The sequence below is a fragment of the Lethenteron reissneri genome, chromosome 53 (genome assembly GCF_015708825.2).
Source record: "Lethenteron reissneri isolate LAM-NWPU_2019-01 chromosome 53, ASM1570882v1, whole genome shotgun sequence".
In the NCBI taxonomy this organism is placed as follows: domain Eukaryota; kingdom Metazoa; phylum Chordata; class Hyperoartia; order Petromyzontiformes; family Petromyzontidae; genus Lethenteron; species Lethenteron reissneri.
The window spans coordinates 3,898,983-3,918,779 of NC_083831.1; the positions used below are offsets into that span (position 1 = coordinate 3,898,983).

Here is a 19,797-nt window from a genome sequence, read left to right on the forward strand (position 1 = left end):
TCACTCATTATCTGCAGAACACGGGGAGAACACACAAACTATACTCACTCACTCCAGAACAGGGGGAGAACACACAAACCCCACTCACTCATACTCTGCAGAACAGGGGGAGAACACACAAACTTCACTCACTCACTCACTGCAGCACATGGGAAAAACACACAAACTCCACTCACTCATTATCTGCAGAACAAGGGAAGAACACACAAACTACACTCACTCACTCCAGAACAGGGGGAGAACACACAAACTCCACTCACTCACTCTCTCCAGAACAGGGGGATAACACACAAACCCCACTCACTCACTATCTGCAGAACAGGGGAAGAACACACAAACTCCACTCACACTTTGCAGAATAGGGGGAGAACACAACAAACTCCACTCACTCACTCACTGCAGAACAGGGGAAGAACACACAAACTCGACTCACTCACACTCTGCAGCACAGGGGAAGAACACACAAACTCCACTCACTCACTCTCTGCAGAACAGGGGGAGATCACACAAACTCCACTCACTCACACTCTGCAGAACATGGGGAGATCACACAAACTCCACTCAATCAGTCTCAGCAGAACAGGGGGAGAACACACAAATCCACTCACTCAAACTCTCCATAACAGGAGGAGATCACACAAACTCCACTCACTCACTCTCTCCAGAACAGGGGGAGAACACAAACTCCACTCACTCACTCTCTCCAGAACAGGGGGAGAAAACACAAACACCACTCACTCACTCTCTGCGGAACAGGGGGAGAACACACAAACTCCACTCACTCACTCTCTGCAGAAGAGGGGGAGAACACACAAACTCTACTCACTCACACTCTGAAGAACCGGGGCAGAACATACAAACTCCAATCACTCACACTCTGCAGAACAGGGGGAGAACACACAAACTCTACTCACTCACACTCTAAAGAACAGGGGCAGAACATACAAACTCCACTCACTCACACTCTGCAGAACAGGGGCAGAACACACAAACTCCACTCACTCACTCTCTGCAGAACAGGGGGAGAACACACAAACTCCACTCACTCACACTCTGTAGAACAGGGGGAGAACACACAAACCCCACTCACTCACTCTCTGCAAAACAGGGGAAGAACACACAAACTCCACTCACTCACACTCTGCAGAACAGGGGGAGAACACACAAACTCTACTCACTCACACTCTGCAGAAGAGGGGGAGAACACACAAACTCCACTCACTCTCTGCAGAACAGGGGGAGATCACACAAACTCCACTCACTCACTCTCTGCAGAACAGGTGAAGAACACACAAACTCCACTCACTCTCTGCAGTACAGGGGAAGAACACACACACTCCACTCACTCACTCTCTGCAGAACAGGTGAAGAACACACAAACTCCACTCACTCTCTGCAGAACAGGTGAAGAACACACAAACTCCACTCACTCACTGCAGAACAGGGGAAGAACACACAAACTCCACTCACTCTCTGCAGAACAGGTGAAGAACACACAAACTCCACTCACTCACTGCAGAACAGGGGAAGAACACACAAACTCCACTCACTCTCTGCAGAACAGGTGAAGAACACACAAACTCCACTCACTCACTGCAGAACAGGGGGAGAACACACAAACTCCACTCACTCTCTGCGGCACAGGGGAAGAACACACAAACGCCACAAAACAAATGGTGCCCGAGTCGGGACTGTAACCCAGTGGCTCCTTGCTGTGTACACCGCGCAGCGAGGCTGTAAGAGTGCAGCTGCACCTCCGACTAAACGACTGAGAGGTTGAAGTGGCTCTCTGTTATTGATCACGGATATACAGCGCCACGAGTTCACTCAGCCACACACGCAACGCAACGCACGCCACTCCTCTGCAACACGTGGGGAGAAAGGTGAGTTCGCGTATCCGTATACACCGCGTGTGTTAATACACCAAGTATCCACATACACCGCGTGTGTTAATACACCAATTATCCATATACACGGTAAGGGCTTTAAAACATCCTTGTAGGTTTTGCTGTTTAAACTGTCGCCTACACGCAGTGATCATTTCATAATCGTTAACAGCTCCTGCTAAATCGAACTCTGTACGTTACTGGAGTGGATTTACGCCGGGACATCTTGTGTAGTCGATAATGTCAACTGTTTGACCGTACTTCACCGTACTGGTCAGTACGGGTTGGTAAGGGGAAGTGGTATTGCTAATTAAGGTCAACTTCTAACGACTCACAGAGAGAGAGAGAGAGAGGACGACTCACTCAGAGAGAGAGAGAGAGGACGACTCAAAACGAGATAGGACGACTTACTCAGAGAGAGAGAGAGTGGGGACGACTCACAGAGAGAGAGGACGACTCGCAGAGAGAGAGAGGACGACTCAGAGAGAGAGAGGACGACTCACACAGAGAGAGGAGGACTCAGAGAGAAAGAGGGGACGACTCAAAGAGAGAGAGCGGATAACTCAGAGAGAGAGGATGACTCACAAAGAGATAGGACGACTCAGAGAGAGAGGACGACTCAGAGAGAGAGAGAGGACGACTCACAGAGAGAGAGAGGACGACTCACAGAGAGAAAGGACGATTCACAGAGAGATAGGACGACTCACTCAGAGCGAGAGAGGGGACGACTCAACGAGAGAGAGGACGACTCACAAAGAGAGAAGACGACTCAGAGAGAGAGGACGACTCAGGGAGAAGACGACTCACACAGAGAGAGAGGACTACTCAGAGAGAGAGGACAACTCAGAGAGAGAGGACGACTCAGAGAGAGAGGACGACTCACACAGAGAGAGATAGGACGACTCAGAGAGAGAGAGGGGACGACTCACAGAGAGGACCACTCAGAGAGAGAGGACGACTCAGAGAGAGAGAAAACGACTCACAGAGAGAGAGAGAGGACGACTCAGTGAGAGGAAGCGATCATGAGACTCACTCGTCTGCTCTGAGTCAAGAGTACTAAGCACGTGCCAATTGTCGCGGAGGAGCGGTGGCGCAGTCGTTATCGCACTGCTCAATGAATCCAGCATCCTGGCTTTGATGCCCAGTCACCCACGGGTCACATCAGTGGCGAATGAAATTTGAACCCGGCCCTGCACTCGTCGTTTCACCAACACCAACGCGAGGTCACGTAACCTCGCCCACAACCCTCTCGGCGAGTGGAGGCCTCCATCCAGCAGTGGATTGACAAAGCGGCCTACGTTGTTAGTTGGACAAACCTTGCTGTGCTCCTGGATAATGTTGAGCACCGCGTGGGATCGCTGAGCGAAGTGCCCGAGGGAATCGTCATCAGTTCGAGTTGAGTGGCAAAGTTGTTGTGAGATAATAACGCTGCCCTCAGTATGTATGTGCGTGTGTGTGTGTGTCTGTCTGTCTCACTGTGTCTGCGTGGGGGGCGGTAGTGTAGTGGTTAGAGCCCTGCGCACACGAACACAGCCACCCGAGTTAGATTCCTGATCACATTCTTAGGTTTTTTCGGTAAAGTCACGTAAGTAAAAATTTTAAATTAAAATTAATAAAAGTAAAATAAAATAAAAATAATAAAAATCACGACGTTTCGGAGGCAACACCATCATCCGTCTTCAGGTCAAGTACTTGATACAGCTATCGTGCTGTGACGGTTCCACCTGAAGACGGAAGCTTGTGTTGCCTCCGAAACGTCGTGATTTTTATTCTTTTATTTTTATTTTATTTTACTTTTATTAATTTTTATTTACATTTTTTACCTATGTGACTTTACCGAAAAAAAAAACTAAGAATATGAACCCTTGCAGTCACGAAAGCTTCAAATCAAGAATTCCTGATCACGACCAATCACCAACATCAGTGACAATTATCTAAATCAGTTCTGGGTCTCCCCGAGGTCGACTCAGCCTCGAATGAGCACCTGCTATCCGGGAAACCAAGGGGGCCGGGCGTGATGTTGGTCACCCACCAACCCCATCGTGTACCTTGCCGGCCTTCATAGGTGCTCGCTAACAGCGCTTGTTTGTTCGAAGCCTTTACGGGGGACCTTTGTCTGTTCTAGATTTGAAGCTTTCGTGACTGCAAGGATTCATATTCTTGGGTTTTTTCGGTAAAAAATTAAAATTAAAATTAATATAAGTAAAATAAAAATAAAATAAAAATCACGACGTTTCGGAGGCAACACAAGCTTCCGTCTTCAGGTGGAACCGTCACAGCACGCTTGCTGTATCAAGTAAATGCCACTCAACTCTAACTCATTTACTTGATACAGCAAGCGTGCTGTGACGGTTCCACCTGAAGACGGAAGCTTGTGTTGCCTCCGCAACGTCGTGATTTTTATTTAATTTTTATTTTACTTTTATTAATTTTAATTTTATTTTTTTACCTACGTGACTTTACCGAAAAAACCCAAGAATATGGACCTTTGTCTGTGCCTGTGTAGGACGCGGTGGTGTAGTGGTGAGCGCACTGAGCAATGGACACGACCAGCCGAGTTCCATTCTCGCTCACGGCCTGAGCCAGCAACGGTGACGAATATCCGAACCGGTCCTGGGCCTCGCCAAGGTCGGCTCAGCCTTGAATGAGCACTGTACTGTACCTGGGTGCGGTGGTCTGTAAAACAAAGAACACTCGTCATCACTCGGGAGACACCTTAATGGGTGCTCGCTGACAGCACTTGTCCCAACATTGAGTTAGAGGCTATATGGGTAATCTTTGTCTCTGTTTCGTGTGCGTGTGTGTATTACGCGTTTGGCAGCATGGGAAGGGTGTGTCTGCTTGAGCTTATGCCAGGAGACATTATCTTTGAGGAATATGACAAGTCGAGGAGTTTATATAATAATAATGATGATGGTGGTGGTGGTGCAGGTGAAAATATTAGTTGTGCTCATTTTTTTTCTTCCTGGAAACCCTCAGTGTGGCTTGAGAGGGGGTTGCCCTTTCAGATGTGTAGAGTTTAATTAGTTGTAGTGTTTAAAATGGCTCTTACGTGCTCCGGAGGTGGGGAAGTGCAATATACCACCGCCCATTAGCACGGTTGGCTAAGTACGGTGCGAAAGAAGTTATACGTAAATGCATACATATGCATCAGTTTCAAAGACAATGCATACATTATCAGAGCGTGTTTGTTTTCATGCTTTGGCACAAGTACTGTGTGTGATTAATGCAGATTTGATTTCTTATGTTTGGTGTTTGAACATCTTAACACCTGCTTTATTGCCACAAAGGTTTGTTACTTTTCTGAACCGATCTACGTGACTTTACCGAAAGACCCAAATAATATAAATAATTACTATAATTCATACTTTGATACTGCCAAAAAGGTCCCGTTGATATGCATCATACATACATGATACATGCATCATACATCATATATACATCATACAAGACATCATCCATCAAGACCGTAATTATAATATGCTCAAAATGCCCCCCCCCCATTATATTGCTATAAGAACATATTGCTATGCTATGTAAATAAAAAAAATAACAATTTGCTAAAACTTGTCCACAATATCTGGAATTGTCTTCATATAAATCAATGCATAGATTTCTGTTTATATGATTGCGGTTATGGTTGTACTTTATTTAAAAAAGTAAAAACAGAGCAATAATCTATTAGATATTGTAAAAAAAAAGTGCATAAAAAGTTCATCCCATGTGTTAGTGTTTTTTTTTTATGATTTAGGCAGGAATTTAGTTTTCAAATTTAGATATTTTTCTGGGTTGGGACCCCCAGACACCCTGGAAGATTTGGTCCCCCCCAATGTTGACTCCATTGCTACGGCCTTGTCATCCATACATCTACATATATAAAAGGGAAATTTGTGAATATGTGTGTCTGTTCGAAATGTTTAGCATACTTCCCAACATGCAAAAAACTTGAAATTTGGCATGTGGGTAGCTTCCAGACTGTACACAATGAAAAAATCTAAAAATAGAATTTTGCATTTTGGGGGGGGGAGGCGAAATAATGGAATTAAAATTAATTTATTGCACGGCGAGTGTGCGGTGACGTCACATCTGTGATGTCACCCGCATGCGGCAGCGTTACGCAGTGTGCCTGCTGACGTCATGCATCCCCCCCACCCTCCGCCTTGGCCGTGTGTTAATCCAAGACAAGAATCCCAGTCTCGGGCGAAGCCGGGTAGTAAAGCTAGTACATACATACGTAGTGGCATAACGCCCGCAGGGTTGCAAACAGCGGATGCATTCACGCGCGGGATTTTCAAACAGCGGGTGCATTTCAGGGCGAGCAGGTGCAAGCGTTAGGACATGGAACAGCCGCCAGAGAGGCGCCAGCAATTAAGGGGAGAAGCGGTAATGAGGTGGGTGCTTTCGGGGACAGGCAGGTGCAAGCGTGCAAACACGGAGTAGGCGCCGGAGAAACGGGAGATGGAGACGATAAGGGAGAGGAAGCACCTGCAGGAGGCGCCACCGAGGCGCCGGCTTAATAGGGGGCAATTGAAGACCCTTATTGAGGAGGGGGATATAAAGAGGTGTGCGGAGAATACGGGGTTGAGTTGGTTGGAGCTGAAGGAACGAAGAGGACAAGAGCCGGAGACAAGAAGCCTGGGACCTCGCCCTCAACACCTCGTGCTCCCCAGCGGTGTTGGCTGATCCCCCACTGGGGGCACGGACGAGGTTGGAGGTGTGAGAAAAGGCTAACGGCCTAGCGGAGTGTTCAGTAACAGGCTAGCGGTAGTAAGAGAGAGAGTTCGGAGCAAGAATGTGGGATGCGAAGTAATAAAGTGACACAAGAGAAAAGCTGACAGTGTCCGCGAGAATACACAACTACACGTGCATCATACAAGACGTCATACACGCGTCATACATACATCATGCATACATCATACGAACATCAAACATGCATGATACATGTATAGTGACATTCAAGTTCATTTATTAGGTGTAGCCCCGTGAGCCATTCGGCTCTTGAATCGGGTGCAACTGCAACAAACAAAAACATGAACAAAAAACATTTTAAAGTGACTATGTGACTGAGTGCAAACAGAAAATCCAAGAAAAGACAGTAAAATATTGCAGAAAAAGCACCGTACACAAAAATGTGCAAAAATCCCAGTGGGATGCAAGTCAAACAACAACAACCACAAGACAACTTAGATTAAGGCCATCAGTCTAACTCTGTACTACAACAAACAAACATTGAATGAGTCACGGTAGCGCTGGGAGATTGGTAGACAATGGGATTGGGGGTAGCAACCCGTTCTACCAGTGGGACACGTGGGCGAGGCACGGAGCCTTTGGGGGGATCCAAAAGGGGGTGTGGCCGAGGGCGGAGCCTGGCGACGCTGGGGAGGATAAAAGGCGAGCTCCGACTCACAGTCGGGGCTGCTGCCATCTGGAGTGGAACTCGTCGTGCTGCCATCGTCGTGGTCTTCGCCTCTTCGAGCCGTGGGTCATGAAGCATGTTGGCTGTCCTGACCCGGTGTGTAATTACCCCCTATGGCTGTGAAGGGCGAAACAAACGAGAGAGAGAGAGAGAGTGCCTCCTCCTAGTGTCTCTGAATTAGCACACTACATATGTGTAGTGACATAGAATGAGTCACTAGGGTACGTAGCTTGGGATGCTCAGAGAGAGGAGGATTATGGGTAGAGCAGCCCGGTCTGCCAGAGAGACACGTGGGCAGAGTCTGGAACCTTCTGATGAGAGGATAAAAGGGAGGCTCCGACACTCAGTCGAGGCTGTTGTCTGGGAAAGGAACTCGTCGTGCTGCCACCGTCCTCATCTTCACCTCCTCGGTGTCGCTGGTCAGGTAGCGTACGGATCGTGTGTAGATATCCCCTGTGACTATATGGAACGGAATAAAGGATTTGCCTCCAACTCTTAGTGCGTCCAGATTGATACACTACACATGCGTCATAAAATGCATCGTACGTACATGCATAATACATGCACCATACATACATCATACATGCATATATACCTAACAGAGCCGACGACGCCCCGCTCACTCGTGCTGTGCACTTCGCGTGATATAACAGCTGGCGTAGCGCACGCGTTCTAACACTCAACGCACGCGCGCAACACCCCCCCCCCCCCCCCCGCTGAGCAAATAAGCACCGAGTCACAATTTCATCACGATTGTTTTCATTTTGCATATTTTTTATGCATTAATTACCTGTGTAAATATACCATTTTTTTGCATGCTCCATGGCATTTTGTATTGGAGCGCGCGCGCGCGCGTGCGTGTGTGTGTACGTGTGTATGTCTGTGTGTGTTCGCGTGAGTGTGTGTCTACGTGTGTGTGTGTGTGAGCGGTAGTGTAGCGGTTAGCGCGCTGCGCTATGAACCTGGAAACCCGGGTTCGATTCCCGCTCACGACTAACACCAGTGACGATTATCTGAACCGGTCCTGGGCCTCCCCTAGGTCGACTCAGCCTTAAATGTGTACCTGGTGCGGTGTGTAAACATCGCCACTGGGGAGACAAAGGCGGTCGGGCGTGGAGCTGGCCACCCACCCCCTCGTGTGCCGTTCCGGCCTTCATAGGTGCTCGCTAAAAGCACTTGCCCCTACAGTCTGTTAAGGCTCTATGGGGGATCTTTGTCTTTGTTGTTTGTTCGTGGGGATCGGTAGTGTAGCGGTTAGCACGCTGCGCTACGAAGCCACGGAGTTCTATTCCCACTCAAGGCCAACACCAATGGTGATTATTTGAACTGCTCCTGGGCTTCCCTTAGGTCGACTCAGCCTCAAATGAATACTTGGTGCGGTGTGTAAATATCGCCACTGGGGGAATAAAAGCGGTCGAGCGTGGTGCTGGCCACCCACCCCTCGTGTGCCGTGCCGGCATTCAAAGGCGCTCGCTCACAACACTTGCTCCAACAGGCTGTCCGAGGCTATACGGGGGATCTTCGTCTTTACTCCTCTATTCGCGCTGCGGTGTTTGCACTGCGCGTGTGGCGCGTGTGCGTCCGTGGCACGTTCAGCACGGAAGCGGACAGAGATGCAGTGACGGTTGTTGTCGACAGCCAAATGAGCATTGCACGGTGGCCGTGCCAATTAGCGGTCCCGAGGCAGACATTGTCACGTTCCAGTGTAATTAGGGGCCAACGCCGCAAGGCGGGTTCAACAATAGGGGTCACGGCACGTGGGTTGTTAATGAAACCCACCGTGTGCAGACGTGCGCACCGGTGTTGGTCGTTCTCCGGGCACTCCGCTTCACTGCCACGCACAGGACACGCGCACGCACGCAGGTCACGCGCACGCACGCAGGACACGCGCACGCACGCAGGTCACGCGCACGCACGCAGGTCACGCGTACGCACGCAGGTCACGCGCACGCACGCAGGTCACGCGCACGCACGCAGGTCACGCGCACGCACGCAGGACACGCGCACGCACGCAGGTCACGCGCACGCACGCAGGTCACGCGTACGCACGCAGGTCACGCGCACGCACGCAGGTCACGTGTACGCACGCAGGTCACGTGTACGCACGCAGGTCACGCGTACGCACGCAGGTCACGTGTACGCACGCAGGTCACGCGCACGCACGCAGGTCACGTGTACGCACGCAGGTCACGCGTACGCACGCAGGTCACGCGCACGCACGCAGGTCACGCGTACGCACGCAGGTCACGCGTACGCACGCAGGTCACGTGTACGCACGCAGGTCACGCGTACGCACGCAGGTCACGCGCACGCACGCAGGTCACGTGTACGCACGCAGGTCACGCGTACGCACGCAGGTCACGTGTACGCACGCAGGTCACGCGTACGCACGCAGGTCACGTGTACGCACGCAGGTCACGCGTACGCACGCAGGTCACGTGTACGCACGCAGGTCACGTGTACGCACGCAGGTCACGCGCACGCACGCAGGTCACGCGCACGCACGCAGGTCACGTGTACGCACGCAGGTCACGTGTACACACGCAGGTCACGCGTACGCACGCAGGTCACGCGTACGCACGCAGGTCACGCGCACGCACGCAGGTCACGCGTACGCACGCAGGTCACGTGTACGCACGCAGGTCACGCGTACGCACGCAGGTCACGCGTACGCACGCAGGTCACACGCACGCACGCAGGTCACGTGTACGCACGCAGGTCACGCGTACGCACGCAGGTCACGAGTACGCACGCAGGTCACGCGCACGCACGCAGGTCACGTGTACGCACGCAGGTCACGTGTACGCACGCAGGTCACGTGTACGCACGCAGGTCACGCGTACGCACGCAGGTCACGTGTACGCACGCAGGTCACGCGTACGCACGCAGGTCACGCGTACGCACGCAGGTCACGCGCACGCACGCAGGTCACGCGTACGCACGCAGGTCACGCGTACGCACGCAGGTCACGTGTACGCACGCAGGTCACGCGTACGCACGCAGGTCACGCGCACGCACGCAGGTCACGCGTACGCACGCAGGTCACGCGTACGCACGCAGGTCACGCGTACGCACGCAGGTCACGCGTACGCACGCAGGTCACGTGTACGCACGCAGGTCACGCGTACGCACGCAGGTCACGCGTACGCACGCAGGTCACGTGTACGCACGCAGGTCACGCGCACGCACGCAGGTCACGCGTACGCACGCAGGTCACGCGTACGCACGCAGGTCACGCGCACGCACGCAGGTCACGTGTACGCACGCAGGTCACGTGCACGCACGCAGGTCACGCGTACGCACGCAGGTCACGCGTACGCACGCAGGTCACGTGTACGCACGCAGGTCACGCGTACGCACGCACGTCACGCGTACGCACGCAGGTCACGTGTACGCACGCAGGTCACGCGTACGCACGCAGGTCACGTGTACGCACGCAGGTCACGCGTACGCACGCAGGTCACGCGCACGCACGCAGGTCACGCGTACGCACGCGTGTTCTAGGTTGCGCTCTTTTTGGTGATCGGGCTTTTGTTAGCGTGGCACTCTCGAGATCAGGACTTGCCACTTGAAATCAGGCAATCACAGAGTCGGTAGGTGACGACGCATTTGTACTTACGCGATCTAACCCAAAAACCTTTATTATGAATAGGTATATTTAACTTAAATAGGTCTTTTTTAGTCTGCTCTGACACCCCATCTCTTGAAAGTGACCTCCCGTCCTTAGTTTTGTCGGTTGCACCTGGGTTCTGTTTTTGTTTGTTGATGTCCATGCAATGCACAATGGAATCCTAGGATGGAATGGGCAATTATACATTTGAATGATTTTTTTATTGAACTTCTTTCACACCGTACGTAACCATGCGTGCTCATCGGATGTGCGGAGGGAGGGGGAACAAGACGATGCGCGTGTGTGTGGTTCTCCCCCAAGTGGCCAATAAATACATTATCAGTGGCCTAATCACGACATTATCAGCTCAGGGGGTGCGGCAATCGGTCAGGTGCCCCCCCAACCCCCCCCCCCCCCCCATTATTTGACTTGAATTACATTAAAATAAAGCGTGGAACGTAAATGAAAGAATTTCAATTAAAACAACAAAATATTAAACCGCGTGTTAAAATAAGTTCGTATTTTTTTTTTGTTGAAAACATATCTCGTGGTGTTTGTCAAGGGGGGCCCACAACTCGTAGCTTTTACCACGGAGGCGGGGGGGGCGAGGCACCCCCCTGCCCCCCACGCTTCGTTACGCTGCTGCTCTCCCCTCGTCTGCTACCACGAGAGATCCTTATCCTTCCCATAACAGTGACGTGCCCAGCGCACCCCCCCCCCAATCCCCTTGTTGTAGAGGATCGCGGTTCGAAACCAGCAAGCCGCCCTGGTTAATACTGCGCTGCGTGTATTGACGGTTGGAAATAGTACGCGTCGCTGGCTTCACGGCGGAGGTCACAGAGATCTCGTGATGCCTTTCGCGAGACTAGGCCATGGGAAAAAAGGACACATCTCACATTTCTCAATTGCTATTCTACATCACAAATATCACCCCCTCCCCACACCCCTTACGACTGGTAGACTAATGTACAGAGATAGCTGCTGCTGGGTTAATTCCCTAGGCTAGATCACATGGCGCTGGTTGCTTATAAACATTCCAGCTGTGGTTTCCAGCCCTACCTAGCGAGACGGACCGATTCTAAACTAAGCTAAAGAGTTTTTTTTTTTTTGGAGCGGCCGAAGACTCGAAACGCATGTTGACTCTAAATGTGGAGCGAAAAACCAGAGGACCCGGAGAAAAATCCACGCGATCACGGGGAGAGAGACATGCAAACTCCAAAATGTACAAGGGATCGAGATCGAAATCACGACGTCCTGCACACCAGGCGACGTAGTTAACAGGTAAATTCCCTCCCGTCCTCGCGTTCGGAGCAATAACCTTCTTGTTATTACGATGACACGTCCCGAGTTTTCTGAATCTCAGAGGTGGCAATCCTGGGCCACTTGCGCCCTCACACGTGACCCACCACCACTCCCCCACCGACCCGCGCCCACACCACCGCCACACGGCAGATTGCTCGCCGCACGCTTAACATTCCGGGCGGTTCGCGCGTGCGGAATAAACGCTGCTCCACACATCGCCTGCTGCCTGCGCGCAGATAATGCGCGGCCACCCTCGTTGAGCACCCAGCCCAGGCGGTATTGTAAATCGCCTGGTCCAGCGGACAAGTAGAGAGTGAGAGAGACAGACAGACAGACAGACAGAGAGAGCCGTGGTTTATTTTTGTTGTTTTTGTTGCATTCTGTAGAAGAGTGTTCGCTCATGTTGCGTGAAGGTGTTGGATGGCCGGGTGATGCCTGCCAACTGCCGCCGGTACGATGGCGCAGTGAAGTGAAATCGGCAGGTCGCGTGCGGTGGTGTAAAATGTGGGTACCTATTTCCCACGCGTCTCGGAGAAGAGACGCGAGACCACTCTGGTTCTTCCTCTCGTAGAGGCCCCTTCCGCTAGCAGTGGGGTGATTAAAAACTGCATGGCTGCGCCTTTAACTGATACAGTATATACACACACACAGCGTAAACGTCCAGCCCTCTATCAGTCCACTACTGCATGCAGGCCTCCTCCAGGCTGTGTCAATCACCGGGGCGGGGGTTGTTTGACCATACCTCACCACGCTGGTGACGGGGAAGACCCAGGACTCGGTTCAGATGTCACTTGCCACTGATGTTAGCCATGGCCCCGTTATTGAACTCGGCTCACCATCTGCCTAGTGCCACTACACCTATGCGAATTAAATCACTTCTACAGTTTCCACTTCATATTCTTAGGTTTTTTTCGGTAAAGTCACGTAGGTAAAACATTAAAATGAATAAAAGTAAAATAAAATAAAAATCACGACGTTTCGGAGGCAACACAAGCTTCCGTCTTCAGGTGGAACCGTCACAGCCACGACAGCTGTATCAAGTAAATGAGAGATTGCAGGAGCTACCACTCCGTTTATATAATTGTTACTTGATACAGCTGTCGTGGCTGTGACGGTTCCACCTGAAGACGGAAGCTTGTGTTGCCTCCGAAACGTCGTGATTTTTATTTTATTTTACTTTTATTAATTTTAATGTTTTACCTACGTGACTTTACCGAAAAAACCTAAGAATATGAATCCTTGCAGTCACGAAAGCTTCAAATCTAGAATTAGATGCCACTTCCCCATCAGAGAGTTGGAGCCACCACGGGGCTTCATTGCAGTGGAATTCTGCGCGGAGACTTTCGATTCGATCGGGTGAAATTTTTTTATTTTGCCAGTGCAAGCAGAGATTAGGCACATCGTGTTTTTTTTTGTTAGTTCTTTAAATGCGGAGGTTAAGATTCACGATCAACGTGAGCAGTGCGGTTTGGACGCAGCGTGAAAACGCAAGCCACGTGCCGCATTTGTTTCACAGCCTCTAGAGCTGTTCGGGCTTTTCGAAGTTGAATTCAGTTGAATTCGAATGAATTCAGTTCTCAAAGCTGATCCCGTCACGCGGATGCAAAACGTCGGGCATCGTATGAACAGCGCGCGGCACGACCCGAATGCAGCAGTGTAGCCGTGTAGCCCATCGGCCAAGGTGGTTGGTTGGCACCACTTGGAGTGGTAATGTCTTCCAAGATCTACCACGGGCAGTGTTCATCATTGGCAGTATCCACCAAGGGTGGAGATCACACTGTGTGCTTGATAGCCACCCTTCCCACGAATTGTCACCTTTCCATAGAGAATTAAAGTCACGTTCTTTGGGTCTTACCGAAAGACCCAAGGAATATGAATTCCTGCAGTCACGAAAGCTTTAAGTCAAGAATTAAAGTCACGTTCCGGGTGTTTTCTTCTTCCTCCAAAGCCACTCTCGCTATCAAACACACTCCTTTAAAATGACATTTTATCTCAAAAAGCTACGAGAAGGTCCAAGCTCTCACACATATTTCCCATCTCGGGATCAGCCGCTTTTCAGCAAATCATTGGTAGCAGTCGCCATCCTAGCTAGTACCGATGAACCAATTTCGGGCCTACGGCTCAACGGCTCATGGATGCGCGCGTGCTCTCTCGTTACGCAGATGGACGTCGCTGGCGAGCCTCGGGAAAAGTCGACGACCGCCCTCCGTCCGAGCGACGCTTTGATCGCAGATACTGCCACCACCGCAACCGCCACCACCGCCACCACCACCACCACCACCTTCGCGAGCGGCGACTCAACGGCGACGGCGTTCGGCGACGGGAAGTGGCAGGAGGTGTCGGAGGGCGCCACCATCGGCACCTCCGGCCTCTCGCTCAGCGCGCTCCCGGAGCGGCTCGAAGGGTCCCCGCGGTGGACGCGCGACGGCGCGGAGGTCGCCTTCGACGAGTCTCCCAGCGACGCGCTCGAGTCGCTAGGGTGGGAGACGCCGTCGGCGGGGCTGCCGGATTCCCGCTCCATCACGGGAAACTTGCCGAGGCCACCGGCCCAAGCGGAAGATTCACCAGAATTGCCTCGGCCGGTGACGCGTTGTCAACCGCTGTCTCGCGAGAACGGCGCTGCTGCTGCTGCCACTGCTGGTTCAGGTCACAGGTCACCGTGCGGTGATAGCCGCAAGCCCGATCATCGTGCCACCACTCCTGGCTGTGGCAGCGGTGCCGAGTACGCGCGAAGGCCGTGAGTGATGAGACGCAGATTTAATTGTGCACTGAACGGTTTTATTTACAAGCTATTAGCTCTTTTTCAGAAGCGACCTGGTCACAAAGGATAACTCAATGGAGTAATTTTCAGCGCGTCCAGATACTCTTAAAGCATGTTCTTAAATGTGGAGGGGTAAAACCGGATGACCTGGGGAAAACCCCCCACGATCACGGCCAGAGAGAGAGAAAGACATATACAGCAGCAGGCGTTAGGGTCGGGATGGAACGCACGATCTCCTGTAGACCAGGTAAGGTAGTTAACATCTCCTAGCCACCGTGATGATGATGATGATGATGAGAAAGACACTCAAACTCCAAATATACAGCAGCAGGCGTTAGGGTCGGGATGGAACCCACGATCTCCTGTATACCATGCGAGGCAGTTAACATCTCCTCGCCACCGTGATGATGATGAGAAAAACACTCAAACTCCAAATATACAGCAGCAGGCGTCAGGATCGGGATCGAACCCACGACCTCCTGTATACCAGGCGAGGTAGTTAACATCTCGCCACCGGGTTGCGTGCTCGCCAGGCACTGTAAGGCACGGGGCTGTGAGGTGTAGCCTAGGATGGTGGCGGTACAGGTATGGATTAGTACACACAATGGACAGGAAGGACCAACTCAATGGGCTCGCATAATGAGCATGCATAATGCACGCTCACTCATTAACCCCCCCCACCTCCCCACACTTTGCACAAAAAGAGCGCAGAAGCGTGGTCACCACATCTACGCCTCTATTTAAGGAACGAAGCAGGTGGACATCTCCACAAATATGGCTGTCACCTGATGAAGCTAGTTGTAATTACTAGCGAAGCGTCGTGCTCAGTTTGTGAATGTTGTGGCTTGGCTCTCCAAAACACCGGTGTGCTGTACTAGTATACTACACTACTACACTACACCACTACACTATACACTGCACTTCTTTTCACTACACTATTACACACTACACTATACACTACACTACTACACACTACACACTAGTGCTGTACTAGTGACGAATTGGCCACGTTCTGTTTACGTGACAACCCTTACTGGTTGGCTGTGTCGGGTGGTGGCGGGGTTTTAACGACACATTTATATATTCACGCGATCTAACGCCCCAAAAAAACCTCTATTATGGAGCTATGGATTCTTAAATCTATCCGTGCGGAGCTTTGAGTGTGACCCACGACCCCTCGTCGCACTTGGTAGGGTTCCTCCACGCGCTACCGATTTGCCTCCCACGCCACGGCCAAACATCCCGTGAATGGAACTCGTCGACAAACATCTCCTGAATGCAGCGGGGCGAGGACGACTCGACGATGCTTTTGTAGGTAGAGACTAAAACGACGTGGAACTCCATTGGAACTTCATTTGCCAGTAAAAATATGATAATTGTTTTTTTACCCTTCTATCTGGCAACAAAACTGACACATTTTTTTACAAGGAGTCATGTTTACATAGACCACAATACCTGCAGTCATAATGCAAACAAAAACATAACTCTGATAATGTATGCACTGTCCTTGAAGTTGATTGGTCCACACCCGAGACAGCTTTCCTTAGAGCCTAGTCTCACATGGAACGACTGGGCGATGCTTTTGTAGGTAGAGACAAAAAAAACGTGGAGCTCGCTCACTGTCAGGGCAATGTGCGGTGCGTATTCACAATCGCGACTCGCAGCGCTGATGCCAATCCATCGCTGGATGGAAGAAGGCCCACCCGTGCCAAGGTTGCTGAACGTGGATATGGGGCCGTCCATAAATGACGTCACCCACCTGGGGGGGGGGGTCAGACATTTGTGACGATATGTGACGAAGGGGGGGGGGGTTTAGAAATGTGACGTCACATCAAAATGCGCAACTTTAAATAAATATAGACAACACGTTCTAATTAATTAAATATACTTTATAATAAATGTTTTCTCCTACAACATCAGAGTGCAGCGCCACATTAAATACGCACTACAATGACAATAGTTTTAAGCGATTTGAAGCATGTTTAATTTATTTTGGGGGGGGGGGCAGAGCTATGTGACGTAATATTTGAGGGGGGGGGGTCTGACTTTTTGTGACGCCGTGTGATTTGAGAGGGGGGTGGTCAAAAATAGTCCAAAATCGCGTGACGTCATTTATGGACGGCCCCTATGGCAGTCGAGGTCCCGTTCAGGATATATCACTCGCCGCTGCTGTTTTAACCCCTGGATGAGAATTCAACTGCAATGGAAGTTCATGGGACGAGTGACCGTAGCGGCGCGAAAGAAGAGACGCCTTGTAAATTAACATTATCCTTATTCCTATTGCCTTGTGGGGTTTAGATTGCTGTCCCTCCCCACCCCGCGTGCACTTCCGATTAGAACGGTTGGTTACGTACGGTGCGAAAGAAGTTCAACACAGATACGTACATATAATGTGATGGCTATTCGAGTTCTAGATTTGAAGATTTCGTGACTGCAAGGATTCATACTCTTAGGGGTTATTTTTTTTACCTACGTGACTTTACCGAAAAAATATTTTTTTAAAAACCTAAGAGCTATTCGAGTTATCGCTGCCGCCGCTGCTGCTCTTATCTATCTCCCGCCCAGGGCGCCTCCCCCCGTCGAGTCAGCGAGGAACTCGGAGTTCCATGGAGCCCGGGCGAGCTCGGTGTTCTTCCGCGGGGAGTCGCTCCGCCTGGAGCCCCGCGGCCTGGAGCTACTCAGGGTGGAGTTGGACACCGCCAATGCGCACAACGAGGCGGTGAGCGTCCGCACAATCGTCTGCGTCATCGTCACCATCACCATCATCACTGTGATCATCTTCACTGTCATCACTATCATCATCACATCACTGTGATCATCTTCAATGCCATCACTATCATCATCATCATCACTACTGTGATCATCTTCATTGCTTTCACTATAATCATCACTACTGTGATCATCTTCATTGCCATTACTGTCATCATCATCATCATCACTACTGTGATCATGTTCATTGCCATCACTATCATCATCATCACTAATGTGATCATCTTCATTGCCATCACTATCATCATCATCACTACTGTGATCATCTTCATTGCCATCACTATCATCATCAACACTACTGTGATCCATCTTCAATGCCATCACTATCATCATCATCATCATCAATGCCATCACTATCATCATCATCACTACTGTGATCACCTTCACTGTCATCACTATCATCATCACGACTGTGATCATCTTTATCGCCTCTGTCATTGCGGCGCAGGGAGTATCTGTGCAGAGCAGGAACTCTGTATTCAGCAGGGTGCTGCTGCTACTCTCTCTGAGTATATGTAGGTGTGTGTGTCAGGGTGTATGTGGGGGGGCGGTGGCGTAGTGGTTAGTGCGCTGCGCTATGAACCTGGCGACCCGGGTCCGATTCCCGCTCACGGCCAACACCAGCGACGATTATCTGAACCGGTCCCGGGCCTCCCCTAGGTCGACTCAGCCTCAAATGAGTACCCGGTGCGGTGTGCAGTAAACATCGCCACTGGGGAGACAAAGGCGTCCGGGCGTAGTGTTGGCCACCCACCCCCTCGTGCGCCGCGCCGGCCTTCATAGGTGCTGCTTGCTAACGGCACTTGCCCCAACAGTCTGCCGAGGCTATACGGGGGATCTTTGTCTTTGTTTCGTGTATCGAGCGGGTTGCTGCCGCCTTCTTCTGCGAGCAGCTCCAGGAGAGGCTGCGGGAGGCGGACGAGGAGTTGTCGGCGTCGCGCTGCGGCCTGGAGCTCGAGGTGAAGCAGATGGAGGCGAGGGTGGCCGAGAAGGCTGCAGGTGACGCGCCGACTCCGTGTGTGGATTGCGCTGTGGGTGGGGGGGGGGGGGCGCAGTGGGTGTTTTGATTTTCATTTGAACCACGCAAGGTCCCCCAACTGAGTGACGTAGCTCTGCTTCAGGACCGACCCGGCTGTCACAAATGATGGCCCGGACGAAGCGGCGGCTTGTCGCGTGCGACTTTGCAGCAGCCAATTGGTCTGGACGCGCGATATGCTGAACGTGGAGGGACACACACGGAGGACCCGGGGAATATTTCACGCGAACACGGGGAGAGACAGAGACGCAAGCCACAAATATACGGCAGGCATCGTCAGGGTCGGGTTCTAAACTCCTGTATACCAGGCGAGGTCGTTAACATCTTGATGTAGACTCCAAATAGATAGAGACTTTACGGTTGGGATCGAACTCAAAACCTCCTGTATACCAGGCGAGGTCGTTAACATCTCGATTTAGACTCCAAATATAGAGACGATATGGTTGGGATGGAACTCAAGACCTCCTGTATACCAGGCTAGATAGTTAACATATCGATTTAGACTCCAAATACAGAGACATTACGGTTGGGATCGAACCGAAGACCTCCTGTATACCAGGCGAGGTCGTTAACATCTCGATTTAGACTCCAAATATAGAGACGATATGGTTGGGATGGAACTCAAGACCTCCTGTATATCAGGCGAGGTCGTTAACTTCTCGATTTAGACTCCAAATATAGAGACTTTACGGTTAGGATCGAACTCAAGACCTCCTGTATACCAGGCGAGGTAGTTAACATATCGATTTAGACTCCAAATACAGAGACTTAACGGTTGGGATCGAACCCAAGACCTCCTGTACACCAGGCGAGGTCGTTAACATCTCAATGTAGACTCCAAATAGATAGAGACGTTATAGTTGGGATCGAACCCAAGACCTCCTGTGTACCAGGCGAGGTAGTTAACATCTCATAGCCACCACTGTGCGCTGCTGCTACGGAACCTGCCCAGCCCGGTTCCCGCTCACAGCCCGGGCTTCCCCGTAGGTCAACTCGGCCTCAAATTAGCACGTGGTG

General features: G+C 51.2%; 1 protein-coding gene across 1 annotated transcript in view; it reads left to right on the forward strand.

Annotated features, from left to right (window-relative positions):
• The first annotated feature begins 1,827 nt into the window (after positions 1–1,827).
• LOC133356288 (mirror-image polydactyly gene 1 protein-like) overlaps positions 1,828–19,797 on the forward strand; it is a 49,541-nt gene continuing 31,571 nt past the window's right edge. Inside the window, exons 1-4 of the mRNA XM_061573723.1 lie at positions 1,828–1,883; positions 14,377–14,951; positions 17,541–17,694; positions 18,638–18,743. Of these exons, the coding sequence (XP_061429707.1) occupies positions 14,377–14,951; positions 17,541–17,694; positions 18,638–18,743 (835 nt within the window). The 5' untranslated portion in view covers positions 1,828–1,883. The remainder of the gene's footprint in view (positions 1,884–14,376; positions 14,952–17,540; positions 17,695–18,637; positions 18,744–19,797) is intronic.